At 44.6% G+C, this 25140-nt stretch overlaps 3 protein-coding genes across 5 annotated transcripts in view; 1 reads left to right on the top strand and 2 right to left on the bottom strand.

Moving 5' to 3' along the window:
• LOC309671545 (kelch-like protein 8) overlaps positions 1-25140 on the bottom strand; it is a gene marked incomplete at its 5' end in the record, with an annotated part of 659404 nt that overhangs the window by 278594 nt on the left and 355670 nt on the right. The window lies entirely within an intron of this gene.
• The window catches only part of LOC309671733 (kelch-like protein 8), a gene marked incomplete at its 5' end in the record, with an annotated part of 85778 nt that overhangs the window by 33368 nt on the left and 27270 nt on the right, over positions 1-25140 (top strand). The window lies entirely within an intron of this gene.
• Positions 1-25140, bottom strand: part of LOC309671207 (AF4/FMR2 family member 1-like) — a gene marked incomplete at its 5' end in the record, with an annotated part of 39218 nt that overhangs the window by 9422 nt on the left and 4656 nt on the right. Inside the window, 8 exons of the mRNA XM_082482412.1 lie at positions 4990-5236; positions 8735-8826; positions 11395-11679; positions 15159-15321; positions 16755-16792; positions 16924-16978; positions 21965-22016; positions 22391-22418. Of these exons, the coding sequence (XP_082338538.1) occupies positions 4990-5236; positions 8735-8826; positions 11395-11679; positions 15159-15321; positions 16755-16792; positions 16924-16978; positions 21965-22016; positions 22391-22418 (960 nt within the window). The remainder of the gene's footprint in view (positions 1-4989; positions 5237-8734; positions 8827-11394; positions 11680-15158; positions 15322-16754; positions 16793-16923; positions 16979-21964; positions 22017-22390; positions 22419-25140) is intronic.

Below are 25140 nucleotides of genomic sequence, written 5' to 3'. Positions count from 1 at the left end.
CATAACTTGAACCCATTTCCTCTTGTCCTATCACTTGTCGCCAGGGAGAAGAGGTCAGCTCCCATCTCTCTAAAACCTCCTTTCAGGTAGTTGTAGAGGGTGATAAGGTCTCCCCTCAGCCTCCTCTTCTCCAGGCTAAACAACCCCAGATCCCTCAGTCGTTCCTCATAAGGTTTGTCCTCCAGACCCTTCACCAGCTTTGTAGCCCTTCTCTGGACACGCTCCAACACCTCAATGTCCTTCTTGTAGTGAGGGGCCCAAAACTGAACACAGTACTCGAGGTGAGGCCTCACCAGTGCCGAGTACAGGGGGATGATTACTTCCCTAGTCCGGCTCACCACACTATTCCTGATGCAGGCCAGGATGGTGTTGGCCTTCTTGGCTGCCTGGGCACACTGCTGGCTCATGCTCAGCCGGCTGTCCACCAACACCCCCAGGTCCTTTTCTGCCAGGCAGCTTTCGAGCCACTCCGCCCCCAGTCTGTAGCGCTGCATGGGGTTGTTGTGACCCAAGTGCAGGACCCGACACTTGGCCTTGTTGAACCTCATACCATTGGCCTCAGCCCATCTGTCCAGCCTGTCCAGATCCCTCTGCAGAGCCAATCTACCCTCAAGCAGATCAACACGCCCCCCCAGTTTAGTGTCGTCTGCGAACTTACTCAGGGTGCATTCGATCCCCTCATCCAGATCGTTGATAAAGATATTAAAGAGAACGGGCCCCAGCACCGATCCCTGGGGGACACCACTCGTCACTGGACACCAACCGGATTTAACTCCATTTACCACCACTCTCTGGACACGGCCATCCAGCCAGTTTTTTACCCAGCGAAGAGTATACCTGTCCAGGCCATGAGCAGCCAGTTTCTCCAGGAGAATGCTATGGGAAACGGTGTCAAAAGCCTTGCAAAAATCCAGGTAGATAACATCCACAGCTTTTCCCTCGTCCACCAAGTGGGTCACCTTGTCATAGAAGGAGATCAGGTTTGACAGGCATGACCTGCCTTTCACAAAGCCATGCTGACTGGGCCTGATCACCCTGTTCTCTTGCATGTGCCGTGTGATGGCACTGAGGATGATCTGCTCCATGACCTTCCCAGGCACCGATGTCAGACTGACTGGCCTGTAGTTCCCTGGATCCTCCTTCCGGCCCTTCTTATGGATGGGCGTCACATTTGCCAACCTCCAGTCAGCTGGGACCTCCCCGGTTATCCAGGACTGTTCATAAATGATGCACAGTGGGCCGGTGAGCACTTCCGCCAGCTCCCTCAGCACCCTTGGATGGATCCCATCCGGCCCCATAGATTTGTGCACCTCCAGGTGCTGAAGCAGGTCCCTCACCATTTCCCTTTGGACTACAGGGGCTTCACTCTGCTCCCCATCCCTGTATTCTAGCTCAGGGGTCGGGGAATTCAAGGAACAACTGGTCCTACTGCTGAAGACTGAGGCAAAGACGGCATTAAGTACCTCAGCCTTTTCCTCATCCTTGGTTACTACGTTACCAGCCCCATCTACTAGAGGACAGATATTATCCTTGGTCCTCTTTTTATCGCTAATATATTTATAGAAACTTTTTTTGTTGTCCTTGACAACAGAAGCCAGGTTTAGCTCTAGCTGAGCTTTGGCCCTTCTGATTTTTTCCCTACATCGCTTTACTACCTCTTTGTAATCCTCCTGGGTGGCCTGCCCTTCCTTCCAAAGGCCGTATATCCTCTTTTTTTCCCTAAGCTGCAACACTAGCTCCCTGCTTAGCCAGGCCGGTCTTTTTCCCCGACGGCTTGTCTTACGGCACACGGGGACAGCCTGCTCCTGCGCCTTTAGGACTTCCGTCTTGAAAGACATCCAGGCTTCCTGGGCTCCTTTGCCCTGGAGGACTGCCTCCCAGGGGACTTTGTCAACCAGGCTCCTGAAGAGCCCAAAGTCTGCTTTCCGGAAGTCCAAGGTGGCAGTTCTGCTGACCCCCTTCCTTGCTTCTCCCAGAATTGAGAACTCTATCATTTCATGGTCACTGTTGCCAAGACGGCCTCCGACCATCACATCCCCCACAAGACCTTCCCTGTTTACAAACAACAGATCCAGCAGGGCACCTTCCCTAGTTGGCTCTTTCACTAGTTGTGTTAAGAAGTTATCCCCAGTACCTTCCAGGAACTTTCTAGACTGTTCCCTCCCTGCTGTATCGTATTCCCAGCAGATGTCCGGCAAATTGAAGTCTCCCACGAGGACTAGAGCTCGCGGTCTTGAGACTTCTCCCAGCCGTTTATAGAATATTTCATCAGCCTCCTCATCCTGGTTGGGCGGTCTATAACAGACTCCTACTACAATATCTGCCTTGTTAGCCTTCCCTCTGATCCTTACCCATAAACACTCAATCTCATTATCACCATCATTTAGTTCAAGACATTCATAACACTCCCTGACATACAGGGCCACCCCCCCGCCTCTCCTCGCTTGCCTATCCTTCCTGAAGAGTCTATAGCCATCCATGGCAGCACTATAGCTATGCGAGTCATCCCACCATGTTTCTGTGATGGCAACTACATCGTAATTACCCTGGTGTACAATGGCTTCCAGCTCCTCCTGTTTGTTGCCCATGCTACGTGCATTAGTGTATAAGCACTTCAGCTGGGCTATTGGTCCTTTCTCCTTTTTACTGGAGGGAGCTGAAGTTCTGCCATCCCCAGACATCTTCCTAAGGAGCCCGGTTACGCCCCCTGTCTTTTCCAAGTCTAGTGCCAGCACCCCACTTTCAGGCTTTTTGCTAGCAACCTTGGATCTATCCCCATCCCCCTTCAAACCTAGTTTAAAGCCCTGTCAACGAGCCCCGCCAACTCCTGCCCTAAGACCCTTTTCCCCCTCTGAGACAGGCTTTTTCCGTCTGCTGCCAGAAGGCCTGGTGTCCTGAAAAGCAGCCCATGATCAAAGAACCCAAAATCCTGCCGACGACACCAGTCTCTGAGCCAGGCATTGATCAGCTGATATTTCCTGTTAATCTTCCCATCCATCTGTGCAATTGTTGGGATAGAAGCAAACACTACTTGTGCTCCTGATCCCCTAACTAGCCGTCCCAGGGCCCTGAAGTCTCTCTTCATCGCCCTCAGGCTCCTTCCTAGAATTTCATCATTACCTAACTGAAAGATCAATAAAGGGTAGTAGTCAGTAGGCCTGACTAGGCTAGGGAGTTTCCTCCGGATAGCCTTAACTCTGGCCCCAGGAAGACAGCAGACCTCCCTACAGATTGGGTCCGGTCTACATATGGGACCATCCACTCCCTTCAGAATCGAGTCCCCTACTACAAGGACCCGTCTTTCTTTCCTAAATGATGATGTCGTTATATGAGGTGTAATCTGTCTTGGCTTCAGTGGCAACTCAATGTTTGGCAAGCCACAGTTATTGCCATCCTCCTCTTCCCTTTCAAGAACATCGTATCTGTTCTGTAACAGCACCTGGGATGGCGTGGGGGTAACCTGGGAGGCACGCCTGCCACGACGAGTGGGGACTTGTTGCCACTGGCCCCTGTCTTCTGAATCTCCACATTCAGACACAATGCTAGAGGGTGTGGGGTTCATTGTATGCGGAGCTCGGTCTCCCTGGGGTGCTTCTCTCAGGGAAGACAGAGTGTGACTCCAGTTATCTATCTCCTGTTCACTTTCCCTTAGACTTCTTAAGCGGCTTACCTCCTCACGGAGCTCCATCACTAGCTGAAGGAGTTCCTCTACTTGGGCACACCGCCCACAGGCCTGCTCACCGTCACTATTCAACACCGGCGCAAGAGAAGGGCACTCCCTACAGCCCGACCCCTGGGTGGCAGCATGTTGCCACGCTAGCTCTGTCTGGGTGGCCACCTCAGAGCTGCTCGGTGTAGAGCTCAGGAAAGCCATGGTTTTCTGCCGAGTTCTTACCATGACGTTCTGGCCGGGTAAAGAGTTTTTTAGTAACTTACCGTCAGAAGAGCTGCGCCCTGTTTGCCCACTCTCACCTCGGTGACGCCCGGGGTGACGCCCACCAGCTGCCCGCGTGGCCGCTGCGCTCCTGAGCAGCCCGTTTAGAACTGCCGCGGGTGACGCTGGCTCCGCCCCTGCCGCGTCAGCAGCCCGCCCCCGAGCTGCCGGCTCCGGCACCAGCACGCGCCAGCCGCTTTTCCCGGCTACAAGAGCCCTCAGAAGAGCCCTTTGCCAGCCCGATCCGCCGCCATCCCCTTCCCCAGTGAGGCCTGACCTTCACTGGAGCTGATCTCCTCGGCGACTGACCGAGTTTGACCGACTGACCACATTTTTCATGGCCACTAGCCAAGGCAGGAATGGGTAATATCCATTCACACTTATTCCAGCTTAACCACACAGCAACTGTTGATTCTCTGTTACTCACTCCATTATCAGGAAAAAGCAAGCAGTTAGAAGCCAGCTAATACAGTGTGCAGAATCTGGCCTAACACACACAACAACAGACTAGACCACACACCCCCAGCCACCAGAAAACAGGAATATAATTGAATTTTCTAATAAAAAAACGCAAAGATCCAGCTGCAAGGATCATTAATAATTTTGTAAGCAAGCCACAAAACCTTATATCCAAGCTGCAGCCAAAACCACAGGTTGCTTGTTTCTTACTTTGAAGCAATCCACTCCTTTCTGTAAACACACTTATTTTTACGCCAATATTGTACTTGCAGTCGCCTACAGTCAGAAACGGTTACTGCCATAAACATGATTCTCTTGCCTTGGGTTTTTACACGGTCATCCCTTTACACCATTGTTCACTGGTGAAATGAAAACAGCTGATGGAAAGTCAGCAGAGAAGTTACAATGCAGGCTTTCGGGCTAGCAACATATGGTCCCAGACAGCCATTAAAGGAGCAAAATTGCTTCAAAGAGCTTTCTTTGGTGGCTCATTTATCTTCCTTCCTTTTTAATATCCTCAGAGCATATTTCTAAAGACAATCACACAGCGCTCATGAGTTGCAGGAAACATCCCACCAGTTATAATGGATACCTACTTCGATGCCCTTTGGCAATTCAGCGTGATTTCTCTCCACTTTCTTGTGCTTGGAGAACAAAGGATCCTTGTGGTCGCTCTTGTTCCTGGCAGTGTTATCCATGGCAGGCAGCTCACCAGTCTCACTTCTGGGTCTCTTCTGGGCCATCTTGGTTGACTTTGGTGGAGGATGTGCAGGAGACATGGGTGGCAGAGGTGGCGGTAGCAGGAGATCTCTCTTCTGGTTTTCAAGTAAAGCTTTTGGTGCTCTGGAGATGGGAAGCGAATTCAGCAATTGGGATGAATATGGTGTACATATAACGTAGGTTTTTTTTAAAAAACTTAGTTACTTCATGTACCAATTCTGTTTAAATTTCTCTGGAAGTATAAGAGGACTTGTTAACATAAAGAATCAAACAAAAGCAAAATGAAACTTCAGGGATTTCATTGTGCATTAGATACCACATCCGCAGCTGCCAACACCACACAAGAAAGTTTCTTTTCAAGTAGGAGTAAGATTTGTCCTTGGAGTAAAGACTTGCAACCAGAATATCAGGATGTTGCAAAAAAGGCATCCCTCCAACACAGCCTCTTTTCACTGAAAATGGGAGAGGGGTAATAACAGCAACTAAAATCCCTGGGACAAATCACACAACAAGGCAAATGAATTGCAGCACTGACTCTCTCTCCCCATTATGCTAGAAGATATCTTCTATGGTCAGAAATACTCACCCTGACACTTGATCCTGTATATGCTTTGACCGAGTTTAACTGAGTTGTTCCTTTAAGACTTGCCAGCTCACCCACACAACACTTATAAAGTTGAGAGGATTCAGGTGAGAGAGACTTAAAATGCTGTGCTTTATAATGGCAGAGGCTATCACATTTAATAACACGGTGGCATATCAGTTTTGTGATCATCCGGAGTTAGGATTACCAGGGAACTCTGGCAGCTTTAAGCAGCACCAGATAGCTCTAAACCTTGTTTCTCTACTGCTCACTTACATCGTTTTTATCCAGCTTCTCAAAGTTTCCAGGAAAACACCGAACAGTGGATCCCAACTCATGGATTGCAACATCAGAAGAGCAGGAAATTAAGTTAAACCCAGTGAGAAGACCGAAGCATGACATTGCACATCTTGCTTCATTCTGCTGTGCACAGGACAGTCCTCTCCTGCCTTCCACAACCCACTTTTCCCATGGTACAGTCCCTACTCGCTGCACACATGCTCCCCAGCTTCCCTACCTTGGTACAGCTCTCTCCCCAAAAACGCATCCTTATCCTTCCCACTCTGCAAGCCAGAACACGGCTAAAAGGGGTGCTCATTTTCACTGAGCAAAAGGGAGGAGTGAACCCCAGAATTAAAGCCCTTCTGTATCCCTTCATACAACTAAATGTTAGCCCCAAAGTCTCAGTGCTTTAAGAGCACGTCAATGTTTTCTCTGCAGAAAAGCAGTTTAGTCGTATTGTCAGGACACAAACCTCAACGCTACATACCAATCCAATACCTCCAATTCAAGCAACAAGCAAGCAGGAATTGATCGCAGTGCCCCGTGACTGATGCATGAGCCTCCCCTCTCAGGGACACTGCCCATTTGAAGACATGCTCCTAGAAGCATTAGCTCTAGCAAAGAGCTAGCCAAAATGCTGGCAGTACACTGGTATGCAAATTATGGGTTAAGTTTCAGGAGACGTACCAGAAGCACTGCAAATGCTATGCTGAATAAATGAGAAATTCCTGGCCATGAAGGCCATCTGAAATTCCACAGTTTCATGATTCAAAAGGCATGCTGGCTGTGTGTCCATTAGGTCACATACAAAAAAGACAAAGACAACGAGATGATTTTAGTGGAAAAGGGAAAGGCTCCCTACCCTTACTCACCTATACATACAACTCTGTTTTCTGGATTGGGCTTTGTGCGTTTCACCCATATACAAATTTGGGCCAGTCACTGCAAAAAGCTTATTGGCACTGCATCATGTTGGTTTAGTTAGAGAAAGGGGGAGCTGCACACCTATGTGCTTCTGAAGCATCCCAGTTTAGCAGCCTCACACGGCAGCAAGGGAAGAAACCAGAGTTCTGCAATGTCCATCACATCCACCTCTGTGTTGTCAAGCTGGGAGAAGACAGGTCCCACCTAGCACAGACACCGTGTGCACCAGCAGCCAGCCGATAAGTACAATTCAAAGCCTGTCACTGGTGACAGCAAAAGCAGCTGAGGGAGCAGACAGTATCAGCATTGACACATGACTTTTTTCTTTCATCAGAACCTGTCCAATTAAGAAAACAGCAACAATCACCAAGTCGAAATTTATGGACATTCAGTTACACTTAGCAGAATATCCTTTCCCAAGAGGCTGCCAGAACTCTCTCTGCTCAGTCATGGGAACGAGAGTCATGACTTCAGGGCTACACTTTCAGCTATTTCACCTGTTTGCGGCAAGAATCTGATCAAGCAACTCAACTTGTCTGCACCTCGGTTTCTCTGTGTGCAAAACGCGTTCACCTCATCTTCTCACCTTACAAAGGCTAAGAGCTTTAAATGCATGTGAAGTACCACGAATCTGACAAAAAGCTTTCTGCTGCTTCTCATGCAGTGAGAGCACAAACTTCCCCAAAATAAGTATGACAGCAGAACCCAGAATGAGGAAGACATGGGCAAAGAAAAAGAAGTTCGTAGTATCATAGAATGGGTTGGGTCGGAAAGGACTTTTAAGGATCATTTAGTCCAACTCCCTTTTTAAAACCATTTTAAGGCTAATTCCATTTCTCATGAAAGCAGAAATAACTGATGCTTGAACTCTTAAGTCTTACTCACCTAGAATCACAGAATAGTTTGGGTTGAAAGGGACCTTTAAAGGTCATCTAGTCGACACTTTCCCCCTCTCCCCCCGGCAGGGACATCTTCAACCAGAGACATCTTCAACCATCTTCAACCTCTTGCCATCCCCTGAAACCCCTAAACTATCATGCAGAACAAGCACATGCTACTCCCCACAGAACAGCTGCCACCTCCCAGATCATCTAGGGCAATCATCTGCTGACAGATTACCACCATGGTAGTTTGCAGAAGGGAAAACGACTCCTGCATCCCGCAGGCAGGCAGTCTACCACACTGTTTGTAACTCAAGCAATGTAAAATTCTTTTGCACTGATTTGTTTCCTGCATCTGGTCTGAAAGACAGCAGTGCAAATGGTTGCCTACCAGCTTAGAAGGAAAAGCAGCATGGGCATAACTGGCAACTAAACTTCTTGCAGCATAAACAGATTTTTTGAGCTATGCGTAATACATGGATCAGAGCATGCAGCAACATAAGCTGCAGGATGGACAAGTTCATGTTTAAAATAGTAAAGTCTTCATTCCCATCTCAACTGTAGGAAATCAAGGCAAATGCAACAACATTCAACGCTTTTGCAGCACTGTAAACCAAGTATGGGAAGACAACAAGCCACTGAAACATCAGCTTATGCTTGAATGATTAGAACCATAATCCTCAGCGTTGAGAAGACAGAGGAAGATAGATAAGTGACACCCAACCTTCACATCTGCAACAAATAAAAAGGTGAATAAATTATATTCCCATAGCCACATGTTTGGTTCCCGGATGTAAAGACAAATCTGCAGCAGATTAAGTTTCAGAAGACACATTAAGTTATAAGCAAACTCACAAGCATAAGCACAGGAGATACAGTTCCTCGCCTTAAACTTTTTGAGAAAGACTCAGCTTTATGCATCTTTTTGCCATCCCACCACTGTATACTCACTTCAATTTATGGGAGTCTTTGTTAGCTGAAGACTGCAATGGTTTTGTTTCTTTTTCTGATTTCATTTTCTTCCTATCAATCTCCTTCTCCACTTCCCTCTAACAGGAAGAAAGGAAAAAAAAAAGAAAAAAAAAGAAAATCACTCAGGTTTTGAATGTGCAGGTAAAGTACAGACGAACACATCTAAGTTTGACTGATTCTGGTTAAAAAAAAAAAGAAAATATAAGATACTGGAACTGACAAAGTGGAAACCCAGAGCACAGCGGATATAGATTTCAGGCTCACTGACAAGTATCCTAAAATGACATTATCTACTTTTGCTTGGATAGATTAATTATTTTGTAGTTGCAGGGATGGAAACGCAAAACCTCTTGTTGCCAACAGTAATCAAAATTAAGGCACATCCATTGCTGAAAAATAGCATTTCATCTGTTCTGGATGGTTGTGTTTTTTTTTTTCTCCTACTCAGTATGAATTGTACAGAAATGTATTCAGATTCCTCCTGGCAAAGTCATGAACTGCAAGCAATTGTGTTTTGTGATAGGCCTTATGAAAGGGAAGGAAAAAACTGCATTCGCAGGAGAGTTCGATCACTCAGATTTCCAAGATGCACAGGGGCTTTTGGTTTTAACAACAAGAATCTGATACCAGAAGAACAGGAACCATTAAGGCAGAGAGGTAATAAATAATACTTTTAAATTGCACTCGATAGATCTTAACAATACAAAGCATCCTCATCTGCTTACCTGAATCAAAAACTTCAGAATAATTTGCTACAAGCCAAGAAAATGTAAAAGAAACTACACTGATAAGTCAGCGTTACCCATAGTGCGCCTGGTGGCAGCCAAAAGCATTGCAGGACTTTCTGTCTCTCTCTCTCGAGTACATCCAGGTTTACGTCACTGTGGTGGTGCTCAGTGGGTTATGCTCAGCACAGAGTCTACCTCTGGCAGCGTGCTCAGGGCAAGCCTCAAGCACCTAGATCACGTCCTTAAACTGTTTCCCAGGTTGAGCTCCACAGTGCCGCAAAAGATGTCTGACAGCTGCACCTGACCAAACTGGCTGTGATGAAGCCTGAGCCTCCAAGGACACTGATGCATGCTGATATAATACAGATGTTGAGTCTCTTAGGAGGGTTTTCCTGCAATCAGATACTCAGGCTGCAAGGGAAGACACGTCTAGTATCAAATAGCTCCTCTCTTGGCTCTTTGAGACAACAGAAGCAGCAACAGATTTACTGCCTGTTCACCTTTCTCTTGCTGCTCTGCAGGAGGGGGACTGCCGGGGTCTCTCAAGTTTCTTCACCATTTTCCTGCTCTTCCCCACAACTATGGGAAGCTCAGAAAATGACAAGACTAAAGGAAACCCACGTGGGAACCAAGGCAATTCACCCACACATGCTAAGCCACCTGCTCTGTGAGGAGGACCAAAAAGTTACACAGGCACTGAAACGTCCACAGTGAATACCCATTCACCTTAACACCTGCAGCCAACTCTCTGTGCAGCTGAACCAGCTGGCTGGAAGTATATCCACAGTCCCCTTTGGCAGTTAGCTTTCAAAAACACTCATGAGCTACTACCATCGCAGTTAAATAAAGGTCTGTCTTGTAATTCAGGGGAAAGCAACTATTATAGCTGAAGGACTCTACAAATCCCCTTAGTGGATACACGCATCTTTTAAGCATTAGCATTGCTGCTAGCACCACAGCAGCTCCAGGAAAACCAAAGACATTTTCTACATATTTATCCAAGTGCTGAGATCCAAAGCAGGGTTTAGTGATGGTTGTTACTATCAGTGAACCTGGTTCAGTCAAAAGTCTGCATTTATGGAAAAGTAAAAGGCACGGGGCTGCTGCCATCACCCCTAGTAATAACACAGTTTACATCTGCAGAATTCAGTCCTCTTTGCATAAGCAAGCCTTCACAACTGTTTCATGGAAATAAATAATTCCACACAGGAAAAGACTACGCTACTCAGACTGTGGTTGCGTGACTAAAGGCAGCAGAAGGTGCATACATGGACAAAACCAAAAACCACAGACCAGGGTGGCCTGGGTCAATTGTCCCTGTGGGCACCCCCACAAACTGCAGGCAAGGTGCTCTCCCACAACAGACACTCAATGGGTAGCACAGATGACTCCACAGTCTGGAAGGTGCTTCAGATACTATGCTGCTTTTCAAGGAGTTGCAGGGGGAGGGGGAACTGCAGCCCTACAAAGCTCTGCTTGGGCTGAAAGCAGAGAAACCCACAAATGCTCCCAGCAGGCTGGCCAGCTGCATGCTGTGACACAGCCTGCTGCCCAAAGGTCCTCTCTGACATAGGAGGGCTGAGGTTTTGGTGTCTGAGAAAATTAGTATTTCAAGAAAACACAGAAAAAAATGTTTTAAACCACCAAAGCATTTGTTAGACAGCTTACAAGGCTTTTCATTTGCTCAGCAGGGGATTTGTGATCAACAAGAAACATCTGTGGAAAGTTTTGGTACGCATTCCCTTTAGAAGTTTGATAGCACCTTTATAGGAGGAGCATAATGGGTGCACTCCCAACCTATGAAGCAGAAATGAACTCTCCACACGGGTTTTTCAAACACCACCTTGGCCCTTGTACAAACCCACCTCCCCCTCCACCCCTCACCTTCCTCTTTTGAGGAAGACAAGTCTGCCTGAGCGAGGGCTCCTCGGTGCGCACAGGAGACTTCTGGCAGTTGTGTTTGGTTGGAAGATGAGTGTCCTGAGGAGCCCTGGCTGCTCGGCCGGAGCTTTTGTGATGAGGCTCCCTCGGCTCAGCGTGCTGGTGGGAAGAATTGCTGCTGATGCCATCGCCCTGCTCCTGGCCCTCCTCACATCCATCCCCATGGGCGATTTCGCTGAGACTTGGCACTGCTGGTGGGTTCACCTTGGTCAGCCAGTTGTTGAGCTGCCACTTATTAGAAGTTGGTGGGTCAGGCTGCAGACAAAAAGAGAAAAGAAGGATGCAACACTGATGCCTTTATGGGCTATTTCCATCCTAGCACTGCTTATCAGAACCCAGTAAAATTTCCTCCTTATTGTTAAAAAAGGCGTGAAAGTGAAAGACCGTGAGACAGTGAGGATGCTCTAGTATGTGCACATGAACACTTACTTCAGGAACACAGACCTCGTTTTTGCACAGGATCAAATATGTTGCACAGCACTCCTGGTTCTCTGCTAGCCCTACCTGTCATCCAGTAAGAGAGTAGTCTACATGAAAGCTTCATCTTGGTTTGCCACTAACCAACATTGTTGCACAATCAGACAACGTCTAAAAAAAGCAGCAATTGTAAAAACGGTTTAGGTGCTGTCCTCACAATGCTTTTGGAAAGTTATTTGCACACAGCAAAACGGACAAGGGGCTGTGCCAGCTATCACATCTCATTGAAGTTTGACAGGTAGGCTGTCAGGCTCCTGTGGTTTAACCAAAAGAAAACCATTTACCATAAGAAATTGTATGGCTACCGCATCAAGTCCAGCCTCTTCTGAGTCCTCTGCCTACACAACTTAACACTTGCTTCCCTCTGGGTCAAGCAAGGCATGAGCAATGACCAAGGTCTGAAGGCCTCTGGAGTCACAGTTTAGGGCTGGGCTGGCCACTAAATGAATGACAGATGTTTTCTATTAACCCCTCTCCCTTCCCAGAAGAGAGAAAGGAGAGAGGATAAGGGAGAAAGACTTACGGCTTGAAAAAAAACCCTAAACCAGCTTTAATGAAATATTAACAATAAAAAGAAAATATAATAATATTAATAAGAAAATAATGAAATATATACAAATATATATAAACCCAATATCGAGCTCCCAGGATGACAATCACGTCACCAGCCAGCACTGGGGAAATCCCAGACTGGACTCAGCAGCAGACAGGAACTGGGTGCAGGAACACACAGATCAGGATCAAAGGCAGAACAGACAGAGTCCTCCTCCGACTCCAGCCACTGAAGAAAAGGGAACTTGAGCCCTTGCTCCCTCAGCTTTATAATGAGCATGAGGCAGATGGGATGGAATACCCCGCTGGTCAGTTTTGGGTCATCTGTCCTGTCCGCTCCTGCCCGCTCTTCTGCTTCCAACTCGGTACATAACAAAGTTAGCTAACCCTGGTTGATACAGAGATAAGTATAAGCAAAAGCCTCTCGGCATACTATTCCTTGGTACTAACTATAAGCATCAGACTTTTGGATTGCCAGAAGCAGACACTGTCTGAAAAACATACCATTAATTTCAGAGAGTGCATTCAGTTAGACCAGACTAAACTGAAAAGGAAAATTATTGAAAAGGAACATTAGTTTTGTTCTATCTCAAACCAGGACACACGGTCAGATAACGTAATGTGGTCGCTACAAGCCCTGCTTAACCTAACAGTAGTCTGACAAATTACGAGAAAAAGAGCAGAGAGATGATCAGAGGGCTGGAGCACCTCTCCTATGAAGACAGGCTGAGAGAGGTGAGGTTGTTCAGCCTGGAGAAAAGAAAGCTCTGGGGAGACCTTATAGCAGCCTTTCAGTATCTAAAGGGGGCCTACAAGAAAGACGGGGAGGAACTTTTTAGGAGGGCATGTAGCGATAGGATGAAGGGGAATGGCTTTAAACTGGAAGAAGTTAGATTTAGATTAGATATTAGGAATAAAGTTTTCACTTTGAGGGTGGAAGGCACTGGAACAGGTTGCCCAAATAAGTCGTGGAAGCTCCATCCCTGGAGGTGTTCAAGGCCAGGGTGGATGGGGCTTTGAGCAACCTGGTCTAGTGGGAGGTGTCCCTGCCTATGGCAGGTGGATTGGAACTAGATGATCTTCAAGGTCCCTTCCAACCTAAGCCATTCTATGATTCTATGAAAAGCAAACCCAACTAACCCTAAAAAAAGACAACAGAAACTGCAAAGCAGGAGCATTATTCTCTGGGGCCTGTTCTGAAAACACCACGTATGGGTCAGCATCACTTAAATGTGTAGCTCATTATTTGGGCACCATCATGGCACAGTTACACTCCTGCCCTTACCGATTCTCCCCAGTCACAACTCTCCCTTCTCAGAAGTCCCACAACTCTTCCCCAAAAAGAGAAAGCCTGAAAGGTTTTCCAAGACTAATGAATCCCTTCTACCACAATTTTCTTCTCTATCCAGACTCAACTCACTGTAGAACATGTGGATAAACAAAACATGTCTTCAACTGTGTTTCAGAGAGTCAATCTAGAAACCTGGTTTAAAAACCAGTTTGGTTTTACCGTGGGGTCGTAAGAAAAATTAAACCACAAATTCCATTATAGTTTTCAGACAACACAAATCAGCTTTGTTTTCATTAGAATTTTAACTCATTAGCCACCAAAGAGCATTTTTTTAATTTAAACACTATACAAACGTGGCCAAAATACTTAGCAAGCTTCAGTTAAAATACTTAGCAAACTTCAGTTCATAATGTAGGTAGCTAGCAGACAGTGGCATACTCTGATCCTTTTCTAGCACCTTCTACCATTGGTTACCTTGTTTGTGATCTACACCATCATACGGGCTTTCCTTAGGTTTTCCAAACACAAAGAATAGTAAGAGACTTCAAAAAAAAAAAAAAAAAAAGAAAGGAGGAACTATTGCCTATAGGTCTTAAAGTCTGTGCTTTTGCATGTGAAGAACTGACTATAAACAAATGGGCCATGTGCAATAATTTGCTCCTTGAGCACCATGGATGAACAGTTTGCTGAATAAAAAAGGATAAGATGGTCAATGGAAAATAGCTAGGATTTCACTAGAGCGAGAAGGATCTTGCAATCCAGTATTTTCAAAACAAAGCAGGCAGGATTGGGTAAAAGAGTAGAAGTATAATATCTGTTTCCTTCCAAAGACAACCGCATTGCAGAAGGCAAACTCCGTAACTGAACTGCTGGAAGGTGAAGTGTATTAGATATGAGAAGAAAAGCTATGCCTTCTCAAAACTTGTTTTCTGCACATAAAATTCTCCCTTTCATGTGCTTCTAAGGCAAAAGAAAGGCTCTTCTTCACATATCAGGAAATTGGTCTCACCCTGAACCAGCCCATAGCCTCAGCACTCAGAAAACCTGCATGGGCAGAGGTGCACCCCAAACATCCCAGACAAGCCGTGCTTCTCATCTGTGCCTTACTTGTGTCTCCCCAGCGATGACACTAATTCCTCCAGGAGTGCTAGACAACGATGCCAAAGTAGAAGGGGGAACACTTCAAGGTTAGGCACGTAAAAGTCTAATTACGCTGTTACTAAGGATTATTTAATTGACAAACTCTAGAAGGGAAGCAAAGGGCAAAAAAGTCTGATGATGAAGCAAAGATGTCAAGGGGACACATGAATGATGACGTTATTTCAGGTCTCCTGTCCTGACTGCATTCAGGCAGCAGAGAGTCTGAAGCAAGAGGCTGTATTAAGCAGCCTCTACATTTTATTTTAATATTCACCTCAGGCGCTGACGCTCTCGCAGGGTCGTTTGCTTCAGTGTCACTGGAGGTGCTCTCTGAGGTGGTCTCCGAGTCTGAAGAGCTGTCTGAGTCACTGGTGCTCCCTGACTCCGAGCTGCTGGAATGTGCTAATGCCACACTCTTGGGCTGGGACTGTAGGGCACTGCTAGACCACCATGAGATAACATTAGAAAGCAGCATGGGCGAAGGTTACTTATTATATTGACACGGCAAGATTCAAAAGTAAAACTGAAACCCCATGTTTTGGCAGTGAGCGGAGATGGGAGAAGGCCAAAGGAATACATTGCCATACCCAAAAGATAAAGCACCGGAATAAAAAACCTCTGGAAATAATAAAACCTTCAACTCCAACCCAGTCAGACAAATACATAAGCAGGACATCACTGCTACACTATGAAGCAGCATTTAGCCAACCAAAGTTTAAAAAACAACTGAAACTGACAAGTGCTTTTCTGACAGCCCCAACCCTCAAAAGAAAAACTTCCAATAAAGGCTAACAAGATGGAAACACACATTCCAGGATGGTTTCTCTTTTTTGTATTCTCCCCTTCACCTTTTCACTTCATCTGTGTTACTTGGTCAAGGTGCTGTAACTGTTTCGTTAACAGCCATGTCAAGCAGCGGCTTTTTTTCAACACCCTCCCCTACTCAAAAGTGTTTTCCTCCAGCACTGACAATGGGAATGAATAGAAGTGAGGGAGAGCCACGACTTTGATGCACAGCTTCTTTTTGCTTTGAAATGGGCTTACAAAATCAAAATGTTGGGTTTTTTTTATTTTTTTTACTTTGAAAACTGTTTCCCATATCAGCATCAACACGCTTGTATTACTTGGAGGCAAGCTCCTTGCTGATCCAGACTGATATCAAGAGAACACTCTATTTCAAGAGCTTGCAGAGACGCAGAAATCATGCCAAGAATCGGCATGCCCTTCTGCATGTCTGACTTTGTCGACCATTACCCTGTGCTTGAAGAATACAGATATCAAGCCAAAAATGTCTCTCAGTGCTCTCCTGTAGGAAAAATTCTGGGCTTCTCCACCTTTCTTCCTCTAATGCTGGCATGTGGCTGTTGAGTCTACCTTGAATATTGCTTCTGACTAACAATACATGGCAGGAGCTGCTTACAATCAGCTGCCTTATCAGGGAGCTGAAACAGCCTCAATGAGTCTACTTAACTGTTTCCTGTTCTTCACTCACTTGGCTGTTTTGGGCCTCCTTCCAAACTAAAACTGGATTCACATCCATCACTACTACAACTGAAAATCCCATTAGCTCCAGCGTGATCTACATACACAGTGGTGGACGGGAAGAGGAGAAAAAAAAGAGAACAGCTGGGGAAATAAAATTATGGTTCACAGGCAAAATCCAGCATGACTGGATTACTCAGTTCCAATTGGAGCTTTCTGTAAAACCCCCCACAAGCCAATTTTCAAAAGCAGCTTCAGGCAGCTAGAAACAAAAGCCTGTGTCTACAAGAGAAACCAGGAACCCTTACCTATCTACCCCATATACAAAAAGTAGTTTTGGTTTTCCTCCTTATTTGGTCTAGCTAGTAGTTTGGGAACAAACCTGTACCTTGGAGGAGCAAGTGAAGAAGGTGGCTTTTCAACAACCTGTTTTGTTCACAAAAACAAAGAGGAGAGGGGGAGGAAAGGTTAGCGTAAGGAACTCGGAGCAACGCAACAAGTTGTGGTGATTGAAAGGGATGTCTGTGTGCCTAGTGTATAAAACATCTAAAACTGACTTGGTCGTCACCACTCTCTTCACTATCACTGAGCTGCAGGTCGTCCTGGAGCATTCTGAAAGACAACCAGAAGATAAATATCAGCCAAGGCAGACACATTTTCAAGCAGCAGACACTGAAAAAGACTTGGTTTGCACTTGCCAAAACAAACCAACCTCCCACATCCTTTTTGAACATTTGGCATGCTCAATCTGCTAAACCCTCTCACTACCCGAATGAATGATAAAACGACAACACACAACCTCAACGTTTTACTATGCTTTCCAGTCGATCTCAGGAGCTGCGCAATTGGAGGTCAGTGTCATCGGCTGCCATCTACAGGCAACTGAGACAAAGTTCTACGAGGGCAGTGCTCCTCAACAATGGTTACCTAGCACACTAACACAGAGAAGAAAAGTTACCTAGGCACTAAGACCGCAAGGTGGCGTGGAAGAAATCTATCTGCTCCTTGTACAGCAAGAAATTAGCACGCTATTAGCCTCCACTGGCTCCCCAAGGGGCAGAAAGCATCGTCTTTGCACCAGAAACTGTGCGTGTTCACACTCTGAGGGCCTGTGAATATTTCTTCTGTCACAGGAGTTCTCTTTTTGCTGCTGAAGTTTCCTATCGCACATACATAAGTAAATGCCAAGGTCAAGCCTTTCTCCTATTTCTTCTCTACACAATGAACTTCACACTTGTGCACATCTCAGCAGTAACCATAACATTGAGCAGTTCAGATACTCAAAGTGGTTTACGAGTTGGGAGGCACAAACTCTTTTTTACTATTGCTAGAGTAGAGAGCAGGCTGCCCGCAAATGTTTCCAAAAAGCCTAATTTAGTCCTCTACCTGCAGGTGCTAACTACTGCTGGCAATTTCAATGCATTACCGAGGTCCTTAAAAGGCTGGAAGGGAAGGATTTGTGGGGAGGGACCCAAAGTTCTCCCAAACTGTTATCCCCCACTTTGGCAATCATGCAGGCACCCCCAAAAGGAGTTGGAAAGCAGACAGGCAAAACTCTTGTTATTCAAGTGTACGGTGGTTCAAATCTTGAAACTAGCTGGAGACTGACTCCTCAACCCAGAGAGTTACACAAGTGTCCAAAAACTGGATAAAACGCTTAGGAACCGAGACAGGGGTTCTAATCAATCAGGTCAAAACTCTGCTTATTTCAGCCTCATTTCAATCTAAGGGCTCTCTGTGAGAAATAAGAAAAGCCTCCAACCCTTCATGACAACACATTTTATAGCATGAAAACAAATATGAAAGATCCCCAGCGAACCACATCACCTTGGAAAAGTGGGGAGAGAGTGTTCCTGGTGCTTGTTAGGAGAAGGAAAACTACAGAAACCTTCACACTCTTTTAAGCCTTCATTTCAAATTACGAACAAAGCGAAAAAGATTTATGGCCCTGTGGGTCACCTCTAATGACCCTGAGCAGTTTGCTTTTATGATTCCATGACAAAAGAGAAGTAAAAACTTTGAATAAAAAAGTGATTCCCTTATTTAAGTACTATCCCCACTACCTAGATAAATTCTTTTACACTCATACCAAAGCAGTTGACATGCATGGAGATACTTTCATTGGAATAGGACCGTGTTTACAGTTGAAGCTGGCACGATCTCAAAACAAATAATTCCACAAACCAGAAGGGACGAATCTACTCTTGCCCATGGAGCAGGACAGCATGAAGAAACCCCAAAGGTCTCCTTGTCTACCAGTACGGAGCCAACCCCTCCTGCATAGGTGACACCTCCTGCAAAGGTACTGACCCACAGTCCCCAAGTACCTCTCTCTGATGCAGAAGAGGCTCTCAGTGCCACAAAGGCGCTGTCTGATTACACTCATGATGACCTACGCGCTTTCTTTGTTCAGGCATTTTGCCTTTGCCATTCCCCTGTGACTATCCTCCTCCATCTCCCAGCCTCCACTGCCTCAGTTCCTCACACACCTTCTCAGTGGAAGTCACCTCTTCCCTCTTCTTTAGAGGGACAGGAATCACTATGAGACACCACCTTGGAAAATGAGGCCCCCGAATTTCCTACAGAAGGCAAATGGCATGCAGTCTGCAGCAATCCTGCCTGTGCCAACTTCGCACGTGGGCTAGAGCTGAAGCTCACCGCTAGTCCACTGAGGCATAAATAGGAAAAAAGGAAGGGTAGCAACAATACAGCCACTCTCCACACTTCTGGGCAGTTTGGCAAATGTCTGTTGGCATCTCAATGAATTCTTTTTTTTTTTTTCCCCCCAACCCATTAGGGAAAGTAATCCTTCAAAGGTGATAATGAACAAACTTCCAGGGATGCTAAAAAGTTCTGAAAATGTTTTCATTTTTTGTTTTGCCTTAAGAATTGTGGATTACAGATGCATTTCTTTTAGAGGTTAAGAGAATAATGCAAGGAAACTCTATCTAGATCTTCAGCATAAAAGAACATCGCAACTACTTAAGTTCAATTTAGGTTCAAGGAAGGAAGAACACTAAAACTTTAAATGAGTCATACTTCTACAAGGATAGACAAAACCAGTTTCCCCAAAACAAGGTTTCAACAAATTGTTAAATAGCCTAGTTAAAGAAAATAAATCTGCTTTAATAATTTTAATGCTTTAATTAGCTCAGGAGTTAATAGATGCCGAGTTTTCATTCGCAGGACCTGTTCATTTGCAGCTTATATACACACCATCAATCTCCCTGTAAAGCTATTTAAAAAGAGCTCTTTTAGCGAGAAGCAGCACTAAAATTAACATCACTTGCCAAACAACCCCACTGAAAGCACAGGCTGGTCCCTCTCTGCCAGCCAGGTTAAAGATGCATCACCAAGAAAGAGCTTGGCATCTCCCCTTTTAAAAGAAGGGCTGCTTCCATTCCAGTGTAGCCAGGTGCTAACTTCGGGGCTCTATTCAAGAATGAAAGCCATCTGGGAAACCCTTGCATGCTCTGTAAAGCTGAATGCTTAATTTGGGCACACAGAGGCACTGGGATTTCAACTTCTAATTAACCAGCACAAACGCTGTTTGTTTTCAGCCAGCTACACTTTGTAATGCAAGCTACTCTAGGCAGCTGAATTTTCAGACAGTCACGTGTGCGTTAAACAGCAAAGAAAACAAGCCCTGTTGTGCAAATGAAACCAAAAACAAAACAAAAAAGAAGGGACGCATGAGTTCGAGGGAAAGATGTAGAGGAAGTTCTTGGGCAAATCTTGCTTAATTCCATTTGGGACGTAAACCTAAACCACCCTGTTCCTCCTGCTTCAACTGCCGTCGTCGATTGTGGGTATGCATGTCCCTGGGCAGATGAGTGCTGGCTCTGAAGTACCCAGAAGGACGCCGAGCAGAGAGGGGATGTTGGCTAAGGACAGAGCTATGTACCATGCCATATTTACAATTCTGGACCTTTGGGCTAAGAAAGGAGTATTTTCAGATTCTTGTTTACAGTGAAAGCCTCTTCTCTCTCTGCCACCTGGAAAACTGACTACAGTTCTAGGGGGATTTTTACAAGCAGCTGAGAACAGTTGAAATAAAGATGATGGTTGTAGGGTAGCTGAGGAGGAAGGCAGAGCCTGCTGCAGTTGAAACTAGTATTTTTAATACTGCAGTGAAAATTGCCAGAAATTGTTCAGGAGGAGCAAGCTGGGGTGGAAGAAGGAGGAGTAAAATAAAGAATGGATTAAGGGAGTAGCTGATTGCTCCCAGTGAGGGCGGGCTCCTCTGCATGATGCTGGAACAGTATAAAAAGGGTTGTTTTACAGATCTTACAGAGATTGAATGCAAAATTCTACAATCTCAAACAAGATGGAGAGATGCTCTTCCTCTTAGTTGTGACTAGCCCAGTTTGGGGGTTTTTTAATTAAATTGTTCACGATAAGGAAAAGGAAAACACATGGAGTAAGCTTTGTGGTCTGTAGTTTGCAGCCTTCCATGGAACATGAGATCTTTATATATCACATGGACTGATAAGCATTTAATGGTTCAGCAGTTGCCTTGCCCAGGGACGCCTCAGCTTTCCAGACATGGAAAGATTTCTATTTGTTACTCAGGGCTATCAATGCTGCCAATTTGGCCAGGTTAATCCTGAAAGACTAATGTCAGCCCACACAAAACTACCTTCAAGCAATTTCTGTAATTAACCTAATTAATAGATAATTATTAACCTAATTAATTATTAACCTACAAGGACAGTACCAAGTTATTTTATCCACCAACTTAAAATTTTCTATTGGACCGATTCATTTGTTAGTTGGCACTCCTTCCTAGCCTTGTAAAACTTTTGCAGTGATTACGCATAAACATCTTAGACTGAGACTCAAATTCTAAGAAGCTTTCTTCTGAAAGAAAACGTAACATGATAGGGAAAAGAATAACTAGATAAAGAAAAGTAGAAATATATAAATACTATTTAAAAAAGCTCTAGAAACTTCATCTTCACCCCACTTTGCAACAAGCTAACATTCTTAGAATATAAATAGAGGTTTTTAGAAAGTCAACATTTAAGTTTTTGCCTGTTTGTTTGCTTTTAAAAATGAAAACAGAATTAAGACAACACTTTTTAGAAAACTTTTCCTTGCACAATTGCAGAAAGTTCTATCATACAATTGCCTTAAAATTTCACCCCTAGTTTTCACAGTTTTGGTAGCTGTAGCTTTACGAGCCCCCACAAGCTTCAAAATTATATGCAGAACAGATCAGATTCATTTTGTATCCCTTATCATTTATGTCAGTTTAATAAATTATTAGTAGTTTGAATAGCACTAAGTGTGACAAGATATTATGTAGCCACAGCTACATAATATTAAATAATATTAAAAGAGAAAAAAACCTTAAATCAGGTACATTAATGGTTGGGTTTCTTTTCTTCAGCTTTGTTTTGTTTTTAACACAGTCATTATAATCATGAAACAGTAATGTTTCTGTTGGTGAAAATTCCCTGCATTGAAATTTTCTGAGAAAAATCAGACTGGTAAAGCCTTAATCTTCAGAATCATCAAGTAAGCCAAACTGTAATTCATTCCAGGGTCATTTAAATAACTGCACAGTAGAGATGGGAACTGAGTCTGGTTACTTACGATGTTCTCGGCTGAGAAATAGGCAACGTTTTTGAAGGTGCTTCATACTGTTCTGTAAATCAAAAATGAATCAGTTGCTTTTATTTGCCTCACACTAAAGTAGGTATTTTAACCTATGGTCTCTGAGCATCAGATTAGAAAGTCACCTTCTTCCAGAATGCAATTGTTTGCCATTAAGATTATTCATCACTCCAAACAGGGTTTCCTAACGAAATACTGCTTGCTCTCTGTTGAACTGCTGTCTTAGTTTCTAGGTAATGAGTGTATGCAATTTCCTAAGCATTTTCTAAATTCATCACTGTTCAACGTTGAATTAAATTCCTTAATCAATGTAAACATTTGATGTTCACTTCAACGTATAGCACACAACACACAACTATCTGTCAATACACACATTAAGTGCGTTTTCTTTGGATTTCTACTTACTCTGATTCTGTGCTACAGATCCAACATGCTGTGATTCTTAGAAAGAAAGGACAAAGTGCAAATTAAGAATAAAATAAATCAGCTCTCTCTTAATAGCAGCATATTGGTTATGTACTGTAATAAATACTTTGACTAACTTGTCAAAGTATGACTTTGAAGTGTCCAATAGTCTAAGCTGGCCTGACATAGCTTAAGATGGACAGAGAAGTGATACGTGCTACTGCCACCAAAAATGCGTTCCTAGCACATCAGTGGTATGTGCATTTTTGAAGAAATATTAAAAAAAAAATTATAAGAGCTGCCAAACACTTCTGTTTAACACAGTCAGCAAGTATTTTTGTTGGCAATAAAGATGAAATGGTTTTTATGCGGCAACAGAGATGAGATGCTTAAAATGTTTCGGAAAAGCAGTCACATTTCAAGCCCACAATTGTAACAAATGTGTAAGTCATTGAAATATTAATTCATTCATCCCCCTCTGGCTCAAACGTCTTTCAACTCTAAAAATACAAATCTTGCTTAAAAAAATAAAAAAGAGGAAAGACAGTTACACTACCATAAAGCCCACTCAAAAACAATTACTCAGAAGCACAATCTGATCTAATTCTCAGTAAAATGATACATTGCAAGCAGCTGTTATACAACTCAAGATCCATTGTGCTTTAATTTATCTGACTTCTAAAGATAATATCTCCTAACAGCCTTTATCTATGAAAGAGGGACAACATCAGATGAAAACACATGCAAGAGCCGGAAAGAGTTCCTCTAATTTATCAAAAACCCTGGCAAAAAGAGGGTGTTTTACCTTTGTTGGGAATGGAAATTTGGAAGGCTCTGCTGTACTAGGCGTATGAATAGCTGTCAGGGGAGGTGGCCATGAGTGGGTCATTTCCTGGAAAGAGATTGAGAGAAGCGGCTTACAGTATTTTTCGCTGATACACACAGGTGAGCTTTTAAGCTTAAGAGGTTCATACAGATCTTCCCATAAAGTCCTTATTGACCCGATTGTAAAGCTGAGCTGGTACCACAGCAAGAAACCCTCCTTTGATCACAGCAGCCAGACCATGGAGAGGACTTGCTCCTCTTCTGCAAGCATACTCCCATTGCCCAAGTAAGAGCAATCTTAGTGAAGCTCGTAGAGAGTTAAGTACATATTGTATTTGCAGGATTAGGCCTCAGTCTTACAGCTATCACAGTTAATAAAGGGAAAAGTAAATAAAACCTGTAGGAGTAGTTCTGGGGTTCCTCAAAGCACAGGACTTTCCTGTTCACAGAAGTTCTTATAACCCCTTACAGCAACAACACTCCAAAAGGCTTTTCACATAATGTGAGGACGTCAGCCAGAGAGTGCTGACTGCCAGCCGTTCCCCACGCTATTCTGCCTGGACTATTGGCTTTTGCTCCGACCGACCAAGACATCTTTGACGCAGAGCTCTGGGACGTAGTTTCAAACCAAAGAAAGAGACTGCCCGATGTGCTATGTCTTCAGGAATTCTCCTGCCCTGTTCCCCTGCCCTCACTCTCACCCACCATCACTAACAGGTGAATGAAAGTTAGGAATTATGTTCGTGCGGAACACATCTCATGATGAGCATGCACCACACGCAGTTTGCTCAGGGGCTTAAAAAAAAAAATTATGAGAAACGTGTCGGTACAAAGTGCATCTTTGTACTTTTGGCATGAAATAGACTGAAGCGTGAAAGTCTACTGTGCCATAATTTACAAGTGCCGTTTTTTCAACAAGGCACAAATATGAAAGTTTAGGAGTGTCCCTAGTTTCCTTATCTATTAGGAACAACATGAAATGCAAAGATACATAGGGAATGAAACCACATTGCTACCTTTGGCTCTATAAGAAGGGATTAGAGCAATCTGCAGGGGTTTCTGTGCAAAACTTGGAAGCAGCCTACAACTAACCTGAGTGACTATTTGATGGCACTGTTACCACCCTTGCCTTCTCTTTTCTCCCCTCCCACTGTTCAGCTCATTGCTCGCTTCACTGACTAGCTCTCCAATCTTTCAGTAGATTATAAACTCCTCAATATACTGCACTACACCTCTTCATGCATTTGTCAGTGCTTCCCTGTGGTTGCTACAAAAATAGTGTTATGCGTTGCACACAAGGCAAGAAGACAGGATGTCTTGTGAAACACAAAATGATGCAGTATTTCCAGGAGGAGTACTTGTGCTGCAATACCAACCAGTGCACAGCAGCTAGTGAGCACCTGTGCACAACTACCTTTCAGCTACAACACTGCCTCAAGAACAGCTTCTCGAGAGCAATAAAGGCATCAGGATCTGAAGCAACCTGAAGCAACAGTGAGGGAAGCGAATCACAGAAACCAAACACCTGTTAGGACTCCCGTGTCTCAGAACAGCATTTGACATCAAGGAACTGTCTTCTCAGTATCAGAACGACCAGCCATTTTTTACTTTATTAAAGTGTTTTTTACTGAAGACCTTTATTAAAGGTCCCAGTGCATTTTCACACCCTGCACAGTGAATGGGTGACATGTACTCAGAGCCAGCTACTGGAAGCCTGCACACTGCTCACAGAGCCGACTCTAACACAAAGTTACGGAGACGGTTTTGCATCAGAGCTGCCTTAGCTTTGCACGAATGGACTATAATTACAGTGAAGAAGAAACAGTGCAGCAGCAGTGCCCTGCGCAGGCAGGTGGGACGGATGCAGGTGCGTGCTCCTGTTCAGGGCCATGCTGCTGGGGCTGGCAGTATGGACAGCAGGCAGC

The sequence above is a fragment of the Vanellus vanellus genome (assembly GCF_965231255.1).
Source record: "Vanellus vanellus genome assembly, chromosome: 4".
Classification (NCBI taxonomy): Eukaryota; Metazoa; Chordata; class Aves; order Charadriiformes; family Charadriidae; genus Vanellus; species Vanellus vanellus.
The sequence above is the reverse complement of the archived record's forward strand: the minus strand, read 5'-3'. Positions and strand labels throughout refer to the sequence as shown.